The 19,299-nt window shown below is 35.6% G+C and overlaps 1 protein-coding gene across 3 annotated transcripts in view; it reads right to left on the bottom strand.

Moving 5' to 3' along the window:
* Positions 1–1,985: 1,985 nt before the first annotated feature.
* Cep135 (centrosomal protein 135) overlaps positions 1,986–19,299 on the bottom strand; it is a 69,738-nt gene continuing 52,424 nt past the window's right edge. The window contains exons 21-25 of one of the 3 annotated variants that reach the window (XM_048784524.1): positions 14,039–14,248; positions 12,513–12,715; positions 11,551–11,655; positions 8,341–8,454; positions 1,986–4,141 (exon numbers count right to left, since the gene is read on the bottom strand). In XM_048784524.1, the coding sequence (XP_048640481.1) occupies positions 8,352–8,454; positions 11,551–11,655; positions 12,513–12,715; positions 14,039–14,248 (621 nt within the window). In that variant the 3' untranslated portion in view covers positions 1,986–4,141; positions 8,341–8,351. Of the gene's footprint in view, positions 4,142–8,340; positions 8,455–11,550; positions 11,656–12,512; positions 12,716–14,038; positions 14,249–16,685; positions 17,036–19,299 lie in introns of those variants that run through there. The other 2 variants (XM_015482127.2, XM_048784525.1) reach the window with 2 other exon arrangements.

The raw sequence follows: 19,299 nt of genomic DNA, 5'->3' as shown, positions 1-19,299 counted from the left end.
GGTTTGTTTTTTACTAATTTCTAATCTACTATAAAGATAACACAACCCAATAAGATAACACAAAACAAAACCGAAACAGAATGAAACAAAAACGGAACAAAAAATCGTTGTATCGATTTTCCTATTTTCTTGACATGTGCATTTGTGTTCTATTTCTATCTCTTCCTCAGGGGCAAACAACTTCAAACCTTGAGCCAACCATTTTTCCCAGTTTGCCTGAGAAAGTTCTAGGGATAGGCAGCTTGAAACAAAAACAAAACAAATCAAAACAAGAACACATTGTTTTTTGAAATGGTCACCCATTCTCTCGCCTTCCCTTAGGGGCGAGCAATTTCACTTACCCCCCCTCCCCGAGCTTCAGGTGTTCCCCACACGGGTCGCCAAATGCCACAGTCTGGCTGGGCACAAATCACGAGCCACTGAAGCAGGAACAAACTTTTATTTCTGAACTCCTCCAGCACGCTCCACACACGCTCCCGGGAACTCCTCCCGAACGCCACGCGGCTTGTCCAGGAACCAGCAGCCGGAAATATCCTCCGGAAATCCCTCCTCCTGCACTTCCCCAACCAATGGGAACTCTCTGGGAATCCTGGGAATCCCCACGAGAACTCCAAAGTAGCGGCTGAGGCGGATAGTAATGCCTCGCCTGTCAATCAATACTATTGGCAAAATGCCAGAGGCCATTCCGACTCGGCTGTGGCTCTCAGCAATGTTTATACAAAATAAAGGGAGGGTGATGGAATCCATTTTGTAGAGATCTAGTAATATCATACATGTTTGGGAAAGGTGTAACAGAGTGATGTAGATAAAGGGGTGAGTAGGATGCTAGCAATTGAGGGTTTGTTTTGGAGAAAAGGTCTGCCTGTTTCCCAGGCTGGCCTTCTAAGTAGCTGGTACTATAGGCACACACTACCACACCTGGGTATAAATTGAGACTTTGAAGGTAATAAACAAGATCAAGAGCAGTGTTCTTCAAAATACAGGTTGGTCCATTCATGGGTCATGAAATCAATTTGGTGGGTCAATTTCTTAAAGCAGCACTATTAACCATGGCACTGTTAGAATTAGAGAATCTAAAGCAATATGGAGATTCCTTTGAAAACTAGAAATGGAACCACCATATGACCCATCTACCTCACTCTTTGGTATATATACAAAGGATCTAAAATCAGCATGCAATAGGCATGCAGCCACATCAATGTTTATAGCACCACAATTCAAACAGCCAAGTTATGGAACCAACCTAGGTGCCTGTCAATAGATGAGTAGATTTAAGAAACTGGTGTGGATACACAATGGAGTATTACTTGGCTATAAAAAAGAGTTACAACAATTGCCAATAAATGGGTGGAAATGGAGGCCATTAAACTAAGTGAAATAAACCAGACCTGGAAAGTCAAAGGCAGAATGTTTTCTCTGATATCTAGAAACTAGTCCAAAATAAGGGAAGAAAAAGAAAAGTATGTGTGAAGGGGGGGACTTCCTTATCAAAACAGAAGATCAATGGAGTAGAGGAAGGGGAATGAAGAGAGGGTGGAGGAACACAGTAAGAGAAGAAGAGTGGAAAGAATCTGACCTAACTTTTCCTATGTACATATATGACTATATAGCACAGTAAATCTCACCTTCATGTATATCCACAAGGCACTAATTAAGATAGAGGGCAGGTACCATAGTCTAATGGTAATTAATGTTCTTAACAAAAGCATTTGCAAGTAGAAAAAATTTACATCTATTCACAATACATGCACATTTGTTTATGCAATTTGTTGACAGATTATTAACAGAAATTTTGACTTCATTTCTTCTATTTTGAACTAACTGGATAATAAATGAAAGTCCTTAAAAGGAAAAAAAGGTGCCTGGCACCTAGTTCAGGGATATCATAATATGATGAAATTTGATTTGAATAAATTTTATTTAATTTTAGATTTAAGAACATTGCTAATATAAAAGTTTTTAAAATATTTATAAGAACAAGAAAAATAAATCAACTGGAATGTTTATTGGTAAATCTGTCAAGCTCCATAATTTAAAATTATTTAAAACAAAATTTAAAATATCTGTAAAATGTCAGAACATTTAGTATTTTAAGATAAAACACATTTTTAAAATAAATTGTAGAATCATGGTTATGAAAACAATTTTATGGCAAGCTATACAATTTTAAATTACAGAAAACTAAAAATGAAATATCTAACAAAATATGTCATGCTACTGCTTTGGGGGAAAAGGTGGGGACAATGTTTTTCATTTTATTTACATATATTTATTAAAAGATTTTCCATGACATTGAAAATAGTCCCACTTCCCTTGTATTTTGCTACAATACATGGATGCAAAGGAGATAGGCTACATAAAATTACAAAGATTGTGTGAAAGTAGGCCACCTTATGCCCAAGACACTGAACACTGAAGTACTGCAAAGGGCACACTCTGAACACACACAGCACACAGGTTACAGAAAAAGCGCACTGCCAACCTCCAGTACACATGTGAACTCCACTTCATTAAACCAGCAAGGAAACAAAATACATCATAAGTAAATGATTTTTCATTTTCCTTTCATTAGTTTTTATGTTCTTTTTCAATCATAATGAAATCTGCTAGAACAGGATTTTATTCAGATGTGTACAGTTTAAACACGATTCATTTTTGTATCTGACATTCTATTTTGTATTTTTTAAATTAACATATGCATATACCTAAATTCCTTTAAATTACAACCTTGAAAATGAATTGTAAAAAGCTGTTTCAATTTCTATGCCAAAGGGTCGTGTTTATATACTATTCTGGAAGACTGGTAAGTTACAACATCAAGATTAAAAACAAAAATTAATATCATTGAATACATATTGGAAGTTTAACAAAATATTTTACTGTATTTACTTTTATATTCTGAAATTTTAGGCTAACATACCAAGGAATTTTATACACTGGAAAAAAGTTCCAAATTTCTGTTCTATTGTTTTACAAAATTCTGAATATAGCTTTTAGCTTGATTTTGATAGAATCTACATTATATGAAGAGCCCATGTGACAATCAAAATAATTCAATATTGTATATAATATACAAATTTATATTTCCCATCACAATTCTTCTGGTTGGCAATAATTAATGACACATGGTAATTATTTTATCAAGACCTCTGATATTAAGACTAGACTTGAATATATTCCCCTTGATGACAGCAAATCTGTGAATAATTAATTTTACATTCAGAAGGAAAAAGCTTGACAGCACAGAATCAAAATGATAATTCTTTGTGAGTAGATTAAGGTATTGGTTATAAACAGAGGCATGAAAACTAAAAACACTTTAAAAATAAGTACTGTAAAATATTTACACACATATATCATGGCTCATTTAGAAATAGATTATTAAAGCATAATGTGCACAATACATTATATTAATTCACAGTACAAACACATTTTAAGGAGTAATTTAAGTCAGGAATAATAAAAATATACATATCACATCAGTTAAGCACTATTAATACATATTTTGTTTTGTCATACATATGAAAATATACATAGAGTTCTTTTCAACCAAACTTTTTACATAAATATTCAGTGATTTAAATAAAAGTTGCCAGAGGTAGAATTTGTGTCAATGCTCATGATTTTCAGGAACAAGTACTTCAAATATTTCATTACTGTTGTGTTCTTTTAAATATCCATAAAGAAACTCATGGAAAATCATTATTCTGAAAAGAGTAGGAGAGAAGGTGGGTTAAGAGATATACAATAAACAAGTTTATTCAATGTATCCATAAAAAACTGAAATTCAATTATGTTTTAAAAATATAGTCTCCAAATAAAACCTTATGCCCCAAATACAGATTATATATAAAGTACTGTTCTACTTCTTCAAATTAAAAAGTGCTATTCTATACTTTAAAATAGTGATTCTGATTTCCTTATTCATCTTTTCTGAATTTTACATTTTCTCAGCATAAGTGACAGTGTGATATAAGAAGAAACACATATTTGGTCTCTATCCCTGCTTTTTGGCAGATGGCTCCTTAAAATCTCCAGAGCGATAGTAGTGTCTTCTCTATGGTAATGAGATGACTGTGGCTGAGGGGCTCTTAAATAGCTTCTGAATAGGGGCCAGTCACCAGGAAGACCAAGGCATGATCTGGGAAGGAAAAAGCATTGAAGGCTGAGTTGATCTAATCATTCACAGCTATGTAATGAAGACTCCATAAAAACACAAATGGACTAGGTTGGGAAGCTTCCAGAAGCTGAACACCAGGAGGTGTCTGGAGTTGATCCTGGAAAGGTCATAGAAATTCTATATCCCTTCCCTGGTACCTTGTCCTTCCACCTGCCTGTATCCTTTGTAATAGGTAAATGTAAGTAAAGTGTGTCCCCAGAGTTCTGTGAGCCATCTAGCAAATTAACTGAATTTAGGGAGAAGGCTGTGGGAAAGTGGACTTACAGTAGGTAGGTCAGAAGCTCAGGTTACAACCTAGGGCTTACAACTGGTATCTAAAGTGTGAGAAAGGAATCCTGTGGACCGAACCTCTTCCCAATGGGATCTGACACTATTTTCAGGTAAAAAGAGTAAGAAGGAAATGACAAGACACCCAGTTAGTGTACAATAGAGAACGTGGTGTTAAAAATGTTTCGCTGAAGAGTGTATAAAAGTAGGAAAAATATTTTAGTTTTTTTCTATCTCAAATATCATATACCAGTGGCTGGGGCTGGGGCTCAATGGTAGAGTGCTTGCCTAGCATGTGTGAGGCACTGGGTTCGACTCTCAGCACTGAATATAAATAAATTAAATAAAGGTCCATTGACAACTAAGAAATACTTTTTAAAAATCATGTATCAGGGCTGGGGATGTGGCTCAAGCGGTAGCGTGCTTGCCTGGTATGCGCTGGGCGCTGGGTTCGAACCTCAGCACCACATAAAAATAAAGATGTTGAATCCACCGAAAACTAAAAAATAAATATTAAAAAATTCTCAAAAAAAATCATGTATCAGATACAACAGTCAAAAAAGTAAGAAAATTAGATTGTATATTTTAATTACTTAGAGAAACAATAGTCTAAAAAATCATTTCATGGCCGAGCACTTCAATTCTGAGTGCACATGGGGGAATTTTTTAAAATTAGTTTTGGTGACAATATTTAGAAAATATGAATAAGAATGGATTACTAGTCAAAAATCTCATTAGGATACTTTGAAACTCAATTGTGAATTATTACCAAATTTAAAACTGTGAATTTGTTAATGGTTGTGAAAGTTTTCTAATCCACATGCAATAGGACAGTTAAAAGGAAAAAAATAACAAGTATTAGTGAGACTGTGGAGAAAGGAAACCTTTGTACAGTGATCATGGGAACATAAAAATAGTGCAGCAATGTGGGAAACAGTTTGGCAGCTCCTAGGAGGTAAAACAGAATTATTGTGTAAACCAGCAATTCTACTCTTGGGTATACTCCAAAAAATTTGAAAATGAAGAAAAACAGATATTAGCACACCAATGTGCACAGCAGCATTATTTACAATAGCCATAATGTAGAAACACTGATTAAAAGGTAAAAATAAGATGTGGTATCCTGTAAGATGGATGAACCTTGAAAACATCCTAAGCAGAATAAGCCAGGCATAAAAGGAAAATGTTGTATTACTTCAGTTATATAAAAATTTACAATAGGTAGATTCATAGAGATAGCAAAGTAGGTTAGAAGTTACCAGGGGCTGAGAAAGTGGGGGTGTAAAAAAGTAAAGAGTTACTGCTTAATGAATATGGGAATTTCTAAAAGGTTTTAGAAATGGTGATAGCCAAATGGCATTGTGAAGGTAATTAATGCCACTGAGTTATATACTTAAAAGAGTTAAAATGGATGGGGCTGGGGATGTGGCTCAAGTGGTAGTGCGCTTGCCTAGCATGCATGAGGCACTAGGTTCGATTCTCAGAACCATATAAAAATAAAGATATTGTGTCCACCTAAAACTAAAAAATAAATATAAAAAAAAGTTAAAATGGGAAAATTCATGTTATGTTTTATAGCCACTTAAAAAAAGTTTTCTAATTGATCTCAGCTTGAGGGATTGCCCTATCAGTGGTTCTGAAAGTCTGTGGATTCCTGAGATTTCCCAAGATTCTTTTAGGGGGTCTACAAGGGCAGGCCTTGTAGAGGAATTATTTGCCTTTTCATGATTATGTCCTCACAGGTTATGAGTGAGTTCCCAGAGGTGACATGATGTGAAAGGCTAGGGTATAAATTTAGACTTGTAGGTCATAGGTTCTATCACAACTACTCAACGCTGCTGCTGGAGAAAAGTATTCTAGTTTGTAAACCATGGCTATGCACTAATAAAGCTTAATTTACAAAAGCAGGCAGTGGGATGGATTTGGGCTGCAGACTCTAGGTTGCCAGCTTCTAATCAAAATTATAACTGTCAATCAAGCATGAGAAAACATCTATCACACTGTACAATGCTTTATAGTAAGAAGGTGAACTGTCACCTAACCACATTCAAAGTAACACAGCAACTTAGAAGTTGTGGGAACACAGAACTCAGACTGAGTGAGAGGAAAATAAATGTTTTAAATAAATAAACATAAAGGCAATCAATCAGGAATTATTTAAACCCAGGCCCTACAAACACAGGGGTGTCAGCATGTTATGTTAAAGCATAGCACATAACTAAGTTCATAATAAGGATTCTGAGTCCTCAAGCAAATATCAATTATCTTCTACATATAGTACTTCTATTAAAAGGAGGCAAACAAACACATCAACTTAAAAAAGACTGATGTAACTATTTTTGTCAATGAGTCTGCATTATTCACAGTCACTACTTGTCAAACTCTGGATCTGACTCATGCTTCTTTCCCATTCATTCCAATTTCCAAAGAATTAGCATATCCCTTTGACCCTCAGTCAAATGTATCCTAACTTGTCTTTACAACTACTTTGGAAAATAGTTTTGCCATAACTACTAAAGTTTGAGCATATGCATATTCAGTGAGCCTACAATTTTACCCTAAGAGGTATACCCAGAGCACTTCGTAAAAGTCCACACTGGGAACTATACCATTGTCAGAATGAACAAATGAACCGTGGCAAGTTCACAGAAGGGTATTTCATTCTGCAGCAACAAGACTGAATGATTTACAAGTTCACATAACTGGATGGACAAATCTCACAAATATGTTGTTGAGGAGAAGAAGCCAGAAATCTACGTTTTCATTTATAAAGTGTCCAAACAGGCAAAAAGAATATATGTGACAGTGAAGACACTTTTAGAGCAGAGCTAGTGCCTATAAGACAGTACAAGAGGTAATATTTTGTTTGTTGATCTGAGTTAGGTAGGCTCAGTTTGAAAATTCATTGAGCTGTATAGATATGGTGTCTTGTTCTAAGTATGTTACAATTTACTTTAAAAATTCTGCCCTAGCTTTCAATGTTATAATACTGATTCTAAACTGCTTACACTAATCTTTTTCAAACCTCTTACATATCTCCTTACCTTTAGTTTCTATCCTTTCCAATATGGCTCAAACATGGCTGTGACGTTAATCCACTGAAAACAATTCTTACATCTTTTTAAAAAAAATACTTATTTTTTTTAGTTGTAGTTGGACACAATACTTTTATTTCACTTACTTATTTTTATTTGGTGCTGAGGATCGAACCCAGGGCCTCATTCGTGCTAGGTAAGCACTCTACCTCTAAGTCACAACACCAGCCCTAATTCTTATATCTTATCCCCTTTTTGGTACCCATTTTATAGACAGAAGGACCTTTAATGGCTCCCCTGACTTACAGAATAAAGTCTACAATCTCTAGTCTTCACATTCAATATACTTTGTGTACTCTGACTCTACTTTCCAAACTTTCCTCCTCCCTCATTATCTCTCCACAACCAGACATTCCAGCCAAGTTGAATATACCATGCCATGTACAATTATGTGTCTTTGCCTACACTTCTACCAGTTATTATTAGTATCTTGAACGTTGTACTTTATCAAATACCTTCCTATAATGCCTCATATTATTATCTTGCATTTTTGCTGCTTTGTTTATCTCTATTTTTTGCTGTGGTAGGCATTAAACACAGGGCCTTGTGCATGCAAGGTAAGTAATCTACCACTGAACTATATGACATAAAATAAAATGCATGTGCCATGAATGTTCGGTTTAATGAGTGCAATTGTAGATACTGATAGAACCACCCCCACCAAAACAGAATATTTCCCATTATTCCAGGAAGCTCCCCTGAACACCTTTCCAGGCAATCTCCCCTCCCGTGACAAAGAAAACTACCTGAATTTTTACAACTTAGATGTTTTGCCTGACCTTGGTGTTAGATACCTACTTTTCTAATAACTATACACTTATATGTTCAGGAGACTGTAAAGGAGACTTCAGAGTAGAACTAAGGGGTGGTGTAGGAAGACCATGTCGACGCATCTCTTGGACTGCTCGTTCTCTGTGGGAAAAGATCAAATAAGACGGATTATATTCAAGCACTATGAAAACTCAAAAAGTGGCACATGCAAACATCAGATGCTTTTTGGTGTTTTTTTAATTAATTGATGCTTTCTTCTTTTTTTTGTGGTAGTGGAGAATGAATCCAGGAAGCTAGGCAATCCATATTTGAATCCACATGCTAGGCAAGTGCTCTACCACTCTGCTATATCCCTATCCCTAATTAATTAGTATTTCTATTAAATTTATTTTATTTTATTTTTGTTTGGTCCTGCAGTATGATGCCTAGGCTGGTCTTGAACTTGTGGGTTCAAGTGATCCTTCCACCTCAGCCTCCCAAATAGGTGAGACTACATCACTGCACCCTGCCCTAGCATTTCTACTAAATTTGAATCCTATGTCTTTGTAGGATTTTTAAGCACTAGGTAAAATATTTCAATTAAAAATAATATGCATTGTAAGAGACTGTTCAAAGCAATTATACTATAATCATGTTGTAATAATAGGACATCATTAAAATAATATTTTAGAAATAGAATGCTCATGAAATAGTTACCAAAAAAAGAATACTAAGTTTACAATCAGACAGACACACATAGGCACATACACAAACACATGACTAAAAATGCTAATAGTGGAAGGGAGAAGTTATAATTTTAATTTTCTTCTTTATACTTTAAAAAAACACCAAAATCTGTTTAATGTGTTCTTAAAAACTAAATATTTCCACGATAGCAAGCCAGTTCCTCACCTGACTTGACCTTTCTGTGGGATTTGCTAACCACTCTTGGCTTTCCTGACACTATCATCTCCTGATTCTCCTTCTAACCTACACATTCATTTTTCAGTTCTTTTACTGAATCCTTCTCTTTTGCCTATATTTCACATGGTGGTGCTCTTTGGGCTAGGTTTACATTCTCTTTTCCTAAGCTTTTTTATGTGCCAGTACTCTCCTATGCTTTGGATCCACATACAAGTTTCTGTTGGATATTCCACACATTAGTGCACACAAGTTAATACTGATTTTAATTCTTAAAGCAGATCTCATGTGTTTATAACATTTGGGGATTGAATTTTTCAACATAAAGAGGATGAACCAAAATAGTAGTATGAAAATGACTAAGGTATAAAGAATATAAATTGTTGAGCTTAAGAGCACAGTCTTTAGAATTGGACCAAAACTCCTGCATTTTAGTGTTGGCTCTGTCACTTACAACCGTGTGACCACAGGTTGCTATAATATAGGCAAAAAAGGCTGTTAGTAGGATTTACAGACAAACACATTCCACAGGTACCCAACACCTCCAACATACCCTAAATTGACCCTTGCTTACTGATGTAGGCTAGGACAGATTTCATTTCCCAGTGGGTCAATCAAATCCTATACTCACTTCTATACCTGCAATTACATAATGTCTATATACAAGTGTGTCTCCCTCATTATAATGTGCTCCCTGAGAATTAGTTATTCATCTGAGTTCCCTATTTAATTGGTATTCTTAGCAGGTGGTACAGTGCCTAGCCTATAATGGAAACACGATATCAAGACTATCGTGGAGGGGCACACTCCATAATAACAAGTTCTTTTTTATCTTATAGTGAACTTCTATAAGATGAATTCAGAAGGACAGGAACACTAAAATATATTCAGTTCCAGTCTATCAGATCACCCTTACGTGGCAAATTACCTCCTGTTTTTAGGTATATAAACCCAACCTTCTCATTACTTTAAAAAACAACCATTTAAACTTTTGTGTAAGGGAAATCGTATATTATCTGCACTTCACTAATTTCTCACTTAAGCCCTAGGACTATGCTTGCTCCTCAGAGGAAAGAGCTTCCAAGTTGTTTCCTCCTCAATGGCTTCCTTTCCCATCTCTCAATGCACACAAATCTAGCCCTCTTCCTTCTTCCTGCCTCAGAATTGCCATTGTCAGAAATGAAAGTCCATTTTCTCTGATTCTGGGTTTACCCCCACCCCCCAGCAAGCATCATGATTATGCTGTCATTTCCTTTGTGGGCTATTCAGAGTCTATGGCCAAGACCTCAAGTCTATGCCTTGAGTTCTTTGGTATCCACGATTTCCACCTAGCTCAGTGTTTCTCAAACTTTTTTTCATCACTACTCTCTCAAAGGAATTTTCTTAGACTTTTCTCCCTCAGATTATCCTGTTACCCTTGAAATTTTAGTACACACAAGTTAATACTGATTTTAATTCTTAAAGCAGATCTCATTTGTTTATAACATTTGGGGATTGAATTTTTCAACATAAAGCAAATGAACCAAAATAGGAGTATGAAAATGATTAAGATGTAAGGAATATAAATTGTAGAGCTTAAGAGCACAGTTTCTTTAGAATTGGACCAATACTCCTGCATTTTAGTGTTGGCTCTGTCACTTACAACTGTGTAACCAGTTTGCTATAAAAGGCTGTTAGTAGGATTAACAGACACACACATAGTGGCCTGCAAACATTTGTTAATTGCTCTTATGATGATGATCATCATCACATTCATGATTAGTAATTATTCAACTTGGACTATATTTAGGGGGCTCTTGGAGGGGTTGCTGTTGACTATCTATCTATACCCTCTGAAATATTGCTCTACTTTTGCCCTGTGGAACACTACAGGAAACAATAATACAACATTTGCTATTTTATTTACTGCAGGTTGTTATCTTTCACATTACTTGTTGCCTTTTTAGGAATAATTACCAAGGGACTTTATATATTAACGTGATAACAAAATTTGTTGTTTGCAAGCCATATTAAATCCTTTTTGGAACAGAACAGAGAATACATAAAAGCACTGGTGCTAGCTGGGTGCGATGGCGCACACCTGTAATTCCAGCGGTTCAGAGGGCTGACGAAGGAGGATGGCTGATTGCCAGCCTCAGCAAAAGAGAGGTGCTGAGCAACTCAATGAGACCTTGTCTTTAAATAAAATACAAACTAGGGCTGGGGATGTGGCTCAGTGGTGGAGTGCCCTTGAATTCAACCCCCGGTACCAAAACAAAACAAAACAAAACAAAACAAAAAAACCTCAAAACAACAACCACAAAAAAACCTCACTGGGACTTAAAATTATTTTCTTACCGTTCATATCTTTCAGTTGAAATCTGCCTTTTCATAGTATCATAATCTGTTTGTAATTGTGTCACTTTAGATCGGAGCATGGCATTTTCCCGGCTTTGACTAGTTCTTAAAAATAAATTTAAAGATCACAGAAATAAAAAACAAAAGTTTCATTTTGTTGAGTCAAGTGCTATAGGTTTTTTTCTAAAATCAATAAACACAAATGGAGGTGATTCTTAAGGATAGGAAAATATAAGATCAAGACTTTTCTATAATAATTCTCTAAACTTCTAATACAAAGTTTTTTGTTTTTTTTTTCCATTCATTTAGTTTACTTATCATTTACTGAGCTTCTAATATCTGTCAGGTACTGCAGTAAGTGCTGGAAAACAAATTTGAACAACACAAACTATAACCCAAGACACAAAGTATCTTCATTGGCTCTTTCTTGCTTTTTGCCTCATGAAAAGATTTTAAACTTATTTTAAAAGCCCATTCTTCTACTTGCACTCTCAACTCTGGATTTCCTCCCCTCTCCCAACAAACATGCCCAAAACTTTCCATCTAAAATGAGGTCATTATCAGTCTCCCCAACAGTAATCAATGCACTTAACAAGTGTCAAATCCCTTCTTTTTTGTCTTTTTCTCAGCCATAGCTGAGACACAGACCCATCTTCCTGTCCCGACACACTCTTTCCTCCACTGACTTCTCTCTTTATTCCTCACATTTGGGCATTTACCTGAAGTTTACCCTCTCACTCACTCTCACCAGGTACCACCTTGGCAGTGAAGATACCCAAGCCTACATTTCTAAACATAATCTCCCCTGAGCTACTCTTCTGAATTTCCAAAGCAGGAGACAGATACATCAAATATTTTGGTTTCGTACCACCATTCACACTCTCACACTTTATCTTCCCCCAAATTAAAAAAATTATATTTAACAAGTATTTTTCTCATCTAGGTTGATTTATGACACTTACACTTTGCTTTCTGAAAGGGTTAACTTCTCCTTAAGTAGCTGAATTTCTGTATCCTTCTCGTGGGAGGTTAAACGAGTATGAAATTCTTTATCTCTATTTGTAGCCAACAATGATTCAAGGTTTTTAATCGTGTGTCTCTCACTTGACAGTTGTTTTTTTAACAGCTCTGATTCTGACTTCATATTTTCTAATTCTACCACAGCCTACAGGAAAAGCAAAGATTAATTCAGTATAATTTTAGACTTTGAAAAATTATCTGACAATATAGCTCTGCAGAACTATTTACCCATCCTTTGCTTCATTTGGGGTATTGGTTAAATATTTTAAACCATTTTTTCAATTATAAGAACATCTCATTTTAAAATAATCTTTGCTACTCTAAGGACTTATTTAGTTAAAAGATATTCTCCAACCCTCAAGCAGTTCTCACTCATACTTCGTTGTCAAGAGAGGGTCTTTAACATAAAATCCTAAAATATACCCGCACCATCAGCATGAGGTCCTCTGGTTTACCAAATATACTGACTACATAGTCAAACCAGTCACTTTGAGAACCTGAAAACACACTACTAGATGAGTAAACATTGAGAACACTCATGTTTGAAAACATATCCTAGGGTATTTAAAGTAACACCTTGGTTTGGAATGGGAAGTTTTAGCAAAGTAAATTTGTTAATTAAATGAAGACTTAAATGTCTTGAGATTTTTATCAGAAAAAGTATTTCACTTAGGAAGCAATGAATTACTCAATCTTTTGTTGAAGTCTAACTTTAAACAAAGAAAAATTGGGATATGTTTCTAATCTATAGTGAGAAAATTCATAATCTCTAAGCATCCACCCATTCCAAAACAGAGAACACCTAATTTGATTGCCATGTTTGCCAAAGAAATCTTGGTAAAGAATCCTGGAGTTAACATTCTATCATCAGGTGGGTATGGTGGCTCACACCTATAATCCCCAGTAACTCAAGAGGCTGAGATAGGAGGATCACAAATTCAAGGCCAGCCTTACCAAGACCCTAAGCAATTTAGCGAGACCCTGTCTCAAAAACGAAAAAACCCCAAAACAACATCCTGTCATCAAAAGTAACTGCTATAAAGGGGAACAAATATATTGGGTAGTAAATGGCAAAGTAAAACAACTAGAGTTAGCCAATCTCCAAAAAACAAATGCTGAATGTCTTCTTTGATATAAGGGGGGTGACTCAAAGTGGGGTTGGGAGGGAGAGCAAGGGAGGAAGATTACCTCTAGATAGGGAATAGGGATGGGAGGGAAAGGGAGGGAGAAGGGGAATAGCATGGATGGTGAAAGGAGACCTTCATCACTATACAAAATACATGTATGAAGATGTGAATTTGGTGTCAACATACCTGAAATATATAATATATAATCAGAGATATGATAAATTATGATATAATGGTGTATTAAGAATTATAATGCAAAAATAAATAAATAAATAAAGTAAAACAATTAGAATAGGACTCCAGAAAACAATGCGCCAAGACAACTTCTCTTTAGTTCTTACCCTCTCCAAGTCAAGGCTTTTGGAATTCAACTGTTGGGTCATAACATCTTTGCCTGAATCAAGTTTAATGCAAAGTTCCCTAAGAGAAGACAAGTCACTTAATACTGCTGCTTTCTCATTTTCTTGATGTCTCAGCTCGTCTTCTAATCTAGACATGGCTTTTGCCATTGATGAGATTTGAGATTCATAAGCATGATGTGCATTTACGTGCTGAAGAAAGAAAACAAAATAGGCAAAAAAAGTAATTCAGTAATTTAAAAGGACTGACTCTGTACAGCTACAACTTCACTTTAGAAAAATGTGACAGCCAATTTTTGCATATTTTAAAACATTCCCAGGAAGCAGTCTGCTATTAAAAGATGGCCTATTTAATGCATAAAAGGAATGAAGTATAATTATTAATCATGATAACTAAGTACCTCATGTATATATTTGGAAGGTGCAAATATGAAAATTATTGTCAGGGTGTTATAAATATCAGGGATTCTTATAAGTTATATAAATTTTTCCTTTTTTGCTATAATATTGCCTTTTCCTCGAAAAGTAACGTATATACTTATCATTCCCCAAACATCAATGTGAAAAAACAGGGTTTACTTTAAAATTAAATACCTCAGAAAAAGAATGATTTTAATTCCTTTTTTAAAAATATTTTTTAGTTGTAGATGAACACAATATCTTTATTTTATTTATTTATTTTTATGTGGTGCTGAGAATCAAACCTAGTGTCTCACATGTGCTAGGCAAGAGCTCTACCACTGAGCCATAACGCCAGCCCCAATTCCTTTTGATTTAAATACATAATTTTATAAGATTTTAATAACTTTGAAATGACCAAAATTGAAATACTGATAAAACATTCTACCCAGAATAATCCACATTTTAAATTTCTCACAATTTAAATTTTAAATACAAACTAATTTTATGTTTTGGGAAGACTCCACATTTGAAAAATGATTTTAACAGATGTCACTGATATGAATCAACATTAAAAATCTAATGTTATGCTATGAAGATTTAATAAATATCAATAGGTACAGAAAAGTAAACATTTGAATTTTCAAATATTAACACATTCAGTAAATAAAAATTTCCCCAAACAAGTCAAATATAAACACGAAAAGCCAATAAAAACAATGACAAAGAACAAAAGAAATATCTTCTGAGAAATTCTTTTGGGGGGTTGAAAAGCATTCCTTTAGTTACTATACTCTTCTTATTAGAACGTGTAGAGATAGTATATTAGCTTCCTAGGGCTTCCACTATCAAATCATGGTAAACCAATTTATTTCCACACAGATCTGTAGGCCAGAAGTCCACATTTCATTTAATGGAGTTGACTCCTGGACACTCTGAAGCAAAATTTGTTCATGCCTCTTTCCTAGCTTCTGGTGGTTGTGACGATACTTGGTGCACACTGCCTTTGGACATTTCACCCCAAATCTCTACCTTTATCTTCGTACAAAGTCGTCTGTGTTGTCTGTGTCCACATCTCTCTCATAAGGACAATAGTCATTTATTAGGTGACAGCCTGCCCTAATGCAGCAATAATCTCACCTGAATTTGAATGTATTGCAAAGACCCTATTTCCAAATAAGGTCACATTTATAGGTACTGGGGGTTGGGAATTCATTGTATTCTGTGGTGGGATGAGGGGGGGAAACAGGGACCAGGGATTGAACTCAGGGGCACTCAACCACTGAGCCACATCCCCAGCCCTGTTTTTGTATTTTATTTAGAGATAGGGTCTCACTGAGTTGCTTAGCACTTCACTTTTGCTGAGGCTGGCTTTGAACTTGAGATCCTTCTGCCTCAGCCTTCAGAGTCACTGGGATTACAGGTATGCACCACCATATCCGGCTTCATTGTATCTTTTTGACAAACACAATCCTACCTACTCTCTGGCCCCCCAAATTCATGTGCTTTTCATGTACAAAATATCTACTCCATTACAAAACAAAACAAAAACCTTCGAAACATTCTAGCATCAATTTAAGTTCAAAATCTCATTGAGACATAATCTGAATCAGTTATGGGTGAGACTGAGTATGGTCCAACTTGGGGCAAAATTCCTCTCCATCTACACACTAAGATAATAGAAAATAAATCATCTGTTTCCAAACTACAATGGTGGTACAGGTACAGAACAGACAGTCCTATTCCAAAAGGGGAAAGTATAGAAGGAATAAATCCAAAGTAAGCTTGGAACATCATACTTCAGTGTCCAATAATCACCATCTGTGGCTCTGATGTTCTTTTCTCTAGGTCTGCCAGAGCAGTCCCACCCTATTGGCCCTCAGGGGTGGTGGCCCTGCCCTCTAGAATTAAGGAGACAGTGGCCCCATCCCCTTGGTCAATGCCCACTAGATTTGTGGTCACAGCAGAAGCTACACCAGCCTCTGTGTTGCCCTTGGCAGCTCTGCTGGGCTTTCAGCCATCCTTAAGAGTCATTTTTCTTTTCCTTTTTTTTTTTTTTTCTTTTTTCTTTTGGTACTAGGGATTGAATCCAGGTGCACTTAAACACTGAGCCACATCCCCAGCCCTTTTAATATTTTATTTAGAGACAGGGTCTTGCTAAATTGCTTAAGGCCTTGCTAAGTCACTTAGGCTGGCTTTGAACTTGCGATCCTGCTGCTTCAGCCTCCTAAGCCACTGGGATTACAGGAATGTACTATCTCACCCAGCTGATTCTTCCCTTTTCTTAAAGGTGAACATATGTTTGCAGCCATTTTATATCAGTGAGATCCCAGAAGTCCAATAGCCTTTCTTAATTTTATTCCATTTCTGACCTTTTCAAAGCTGGTAACATTTCTGTTGAGATTACTGAGTCACATACCTACTTTCTCCATCAAAAATTTTGTCTAGCCACACTCTTGATCCTTTCTCCAGAGAATACTTACCTGGACAGCCTAAGTATTATTTCAAAATCATCAAGCTTTGGTTCCTTTTTTGCTTAGTAGTTCCTTCTTCAATTTCTACTTTTCCTGTCACATTTTACTGTAAGCAGCAAGGAAAAATTAGGTAGCCCCTTCCATACTTTGCTTGGAAATCTCCTCAGTTAAATGTCCAAGTTCAATACTTCCAAGTTTGATTTCCTTCCCAATAGTAAACCATAAGTTTGTCAAGTTCTCTGCCACTTTATAACAAGATTCACCTCTTTTTCAGAATCTAATAACATCTTCCTTAATTCAATTTGAGCCTTCATGTATTCTATAAATGACAGAAGTTCTCACCAGAGCTGCCTTTAATGTCCATATTCTTCAAGACAATCTAGGCTTTTTCTGTTAAGTACCTCAAAACTCTTTCAGTCTCTACCAATTACTCAATCCCAGAGCTACTTTCATACTTTTAGATGTTATAGCAGCGATCTATTTCCTGGCACCAAAATCTGTATTTGTTTCCCAGGACTTCTTTAATTGCTACAAACTGAGTGACTTTTAACAATAGAAATGTATTCCCATAAGGTTCTAGAAGCTGGTAGTCCAAAATTCAGGTGTAGGCAGAGTTGGTTCAGTATGGAGACTCTGAAGCAGTATATGCTCCATGTCAGTCTCCTAGGTTCTAGTGGATACTGGCAATTCTTAGTATTAACTTGGAGATGTATCATTCCAATCTCCTCACATCTGCCTTCACATGTCCAAATCTCCCTTATTTTATAAGGACACTGGTCCTTGGTTAAGCTTCTAATCTAGTCTAGTATGACTTCCTTTTAACTTGATTATATCTGCAAATATATTATTTCCAGGTAAGAGACTGAGATTTAGGAATTAAACATGCCTTTTAGACATTTTAACCCTATCCTTTAAAGAGAGCTATTCTTTCTCTTGAAATAAGAAAACTTTAAAAACTATATCAACAAAACAAAATATAAACTAGTCTACATTTATCTAACTCAACAGTCCTTGTAGTTTAAATGAATCCAAAATTTTATTATCAGATTTTTGTCTGTTTTTATTTTGGGGGTGGGGGTGGGGGTGGGGAGTGCAGTACTGGCGATTGAAACTAGGGCCTCAAACATGCTAGGCAAGCACTCTACCATTGAGATACACCCCCAGTCCTTTAGTTTTGTTTTGACATGGTACCTTGCTACATTGCCTAGGTTAGCCTCAAACTCAATCCCTCTGCTCAACTTCTTAAGTAGCTGGGATTACAAGTGTATGTGACCATGCCTACCTGGCTTAGACTGTCTTTATGACAAAAGTTTATTTAAATCTACATGCAAGAATGATGTTGGATGTATACCATATATCATATACAAAAATTAACTCAAAATGGATCAAAGACCTAAACTTAAGATCTAAAGTGGTAAAATTCTTTGACGAAAAATTAAGGGAAAAGCCTTATATTTCTTGGACATGACACCAAAATTATAAGCAACAAACGAAAAGTATAGTCAAGCCCAGTGGTACATGTGTATAATCCCAGGTACACAGGAGGCAGGAGGATCACAAGTTCAAGTTCAGTCTCAGCAATGTAGCAAGAATGTCTCTTTTTTTAATATAAAAAATAAAATATAAAGAGCTAGGGATGTAACTCTGTGGTAGAATGATCCTGGGTTCAATTCCCAATACTGCAATAAATAAATAAGGAAGAAAGGAAGGGAAGGAAGGAGGAAATGGGAAAAAATAGATAAATTGAACTTCATCAAAATTAAAGTCTTTTAGGCATCAAAAAGTCAGATAAAGGATCTAAATGTAAAATATGAAACTATGAAACTACTAGAAGAGAACAGAAGAAAAACTTTAGTTGTTGGTTTAGGCAAAGATTTCTTAGATAACTAGACCCCCTAAAACACAGGCAAACAAAGCAAAATTAGACAAACGGAATAATATCAAACTAAGAAGTTTTTGCAGAGCAAAACAACCAACCAACAGAGTGAAGAGACAATTTGAAGAATGGGAGAAAGTATTTTCAAACTATCCTTCTGACAAGTGATTAATATCCAGAATATATGAGGAATCAAACACTCAATAGTAAGAAAAGAAAACGAAAAAACAACAAAAAATGGGGCTGGGGTTGTAGCTCAGTGGTAGAGCACTTGCCTGGCACGAGTGAGTCACTGGGTTTATCCTCAGCACCACATAAAAATAAATAAATAAAATGAAGGTATTGTGTCCATCTACAACTAAAAATATTCTTTTAAAAAATCCACCTAAATAATTCAATTTAAAAATGGACAAAAGATCTAAACACGTATTTCTCAAGAAAACTTACACTCAGCCCATAGTATATGAAAAAATGACTATTACCAAAGAGACAAA

Source organism: Marmota marmota, unplaced genomic scaffold, assembly GCF_001458135.2.
Source record: "Marmota marmota marmota unplaced genomic scaffold, marMar, whole genome shotgun sequence".
Lineage (NCBI taxonomy): Eukaryota > Metazoa > Chordata > Mammalia > Rodentia > Sciuridae > Marmota > Marmota marmota.
Note: the sequence above shows the minus strand (reverse complement) of the source record. Positions and strands in the feature narration are given on the sequence as shown.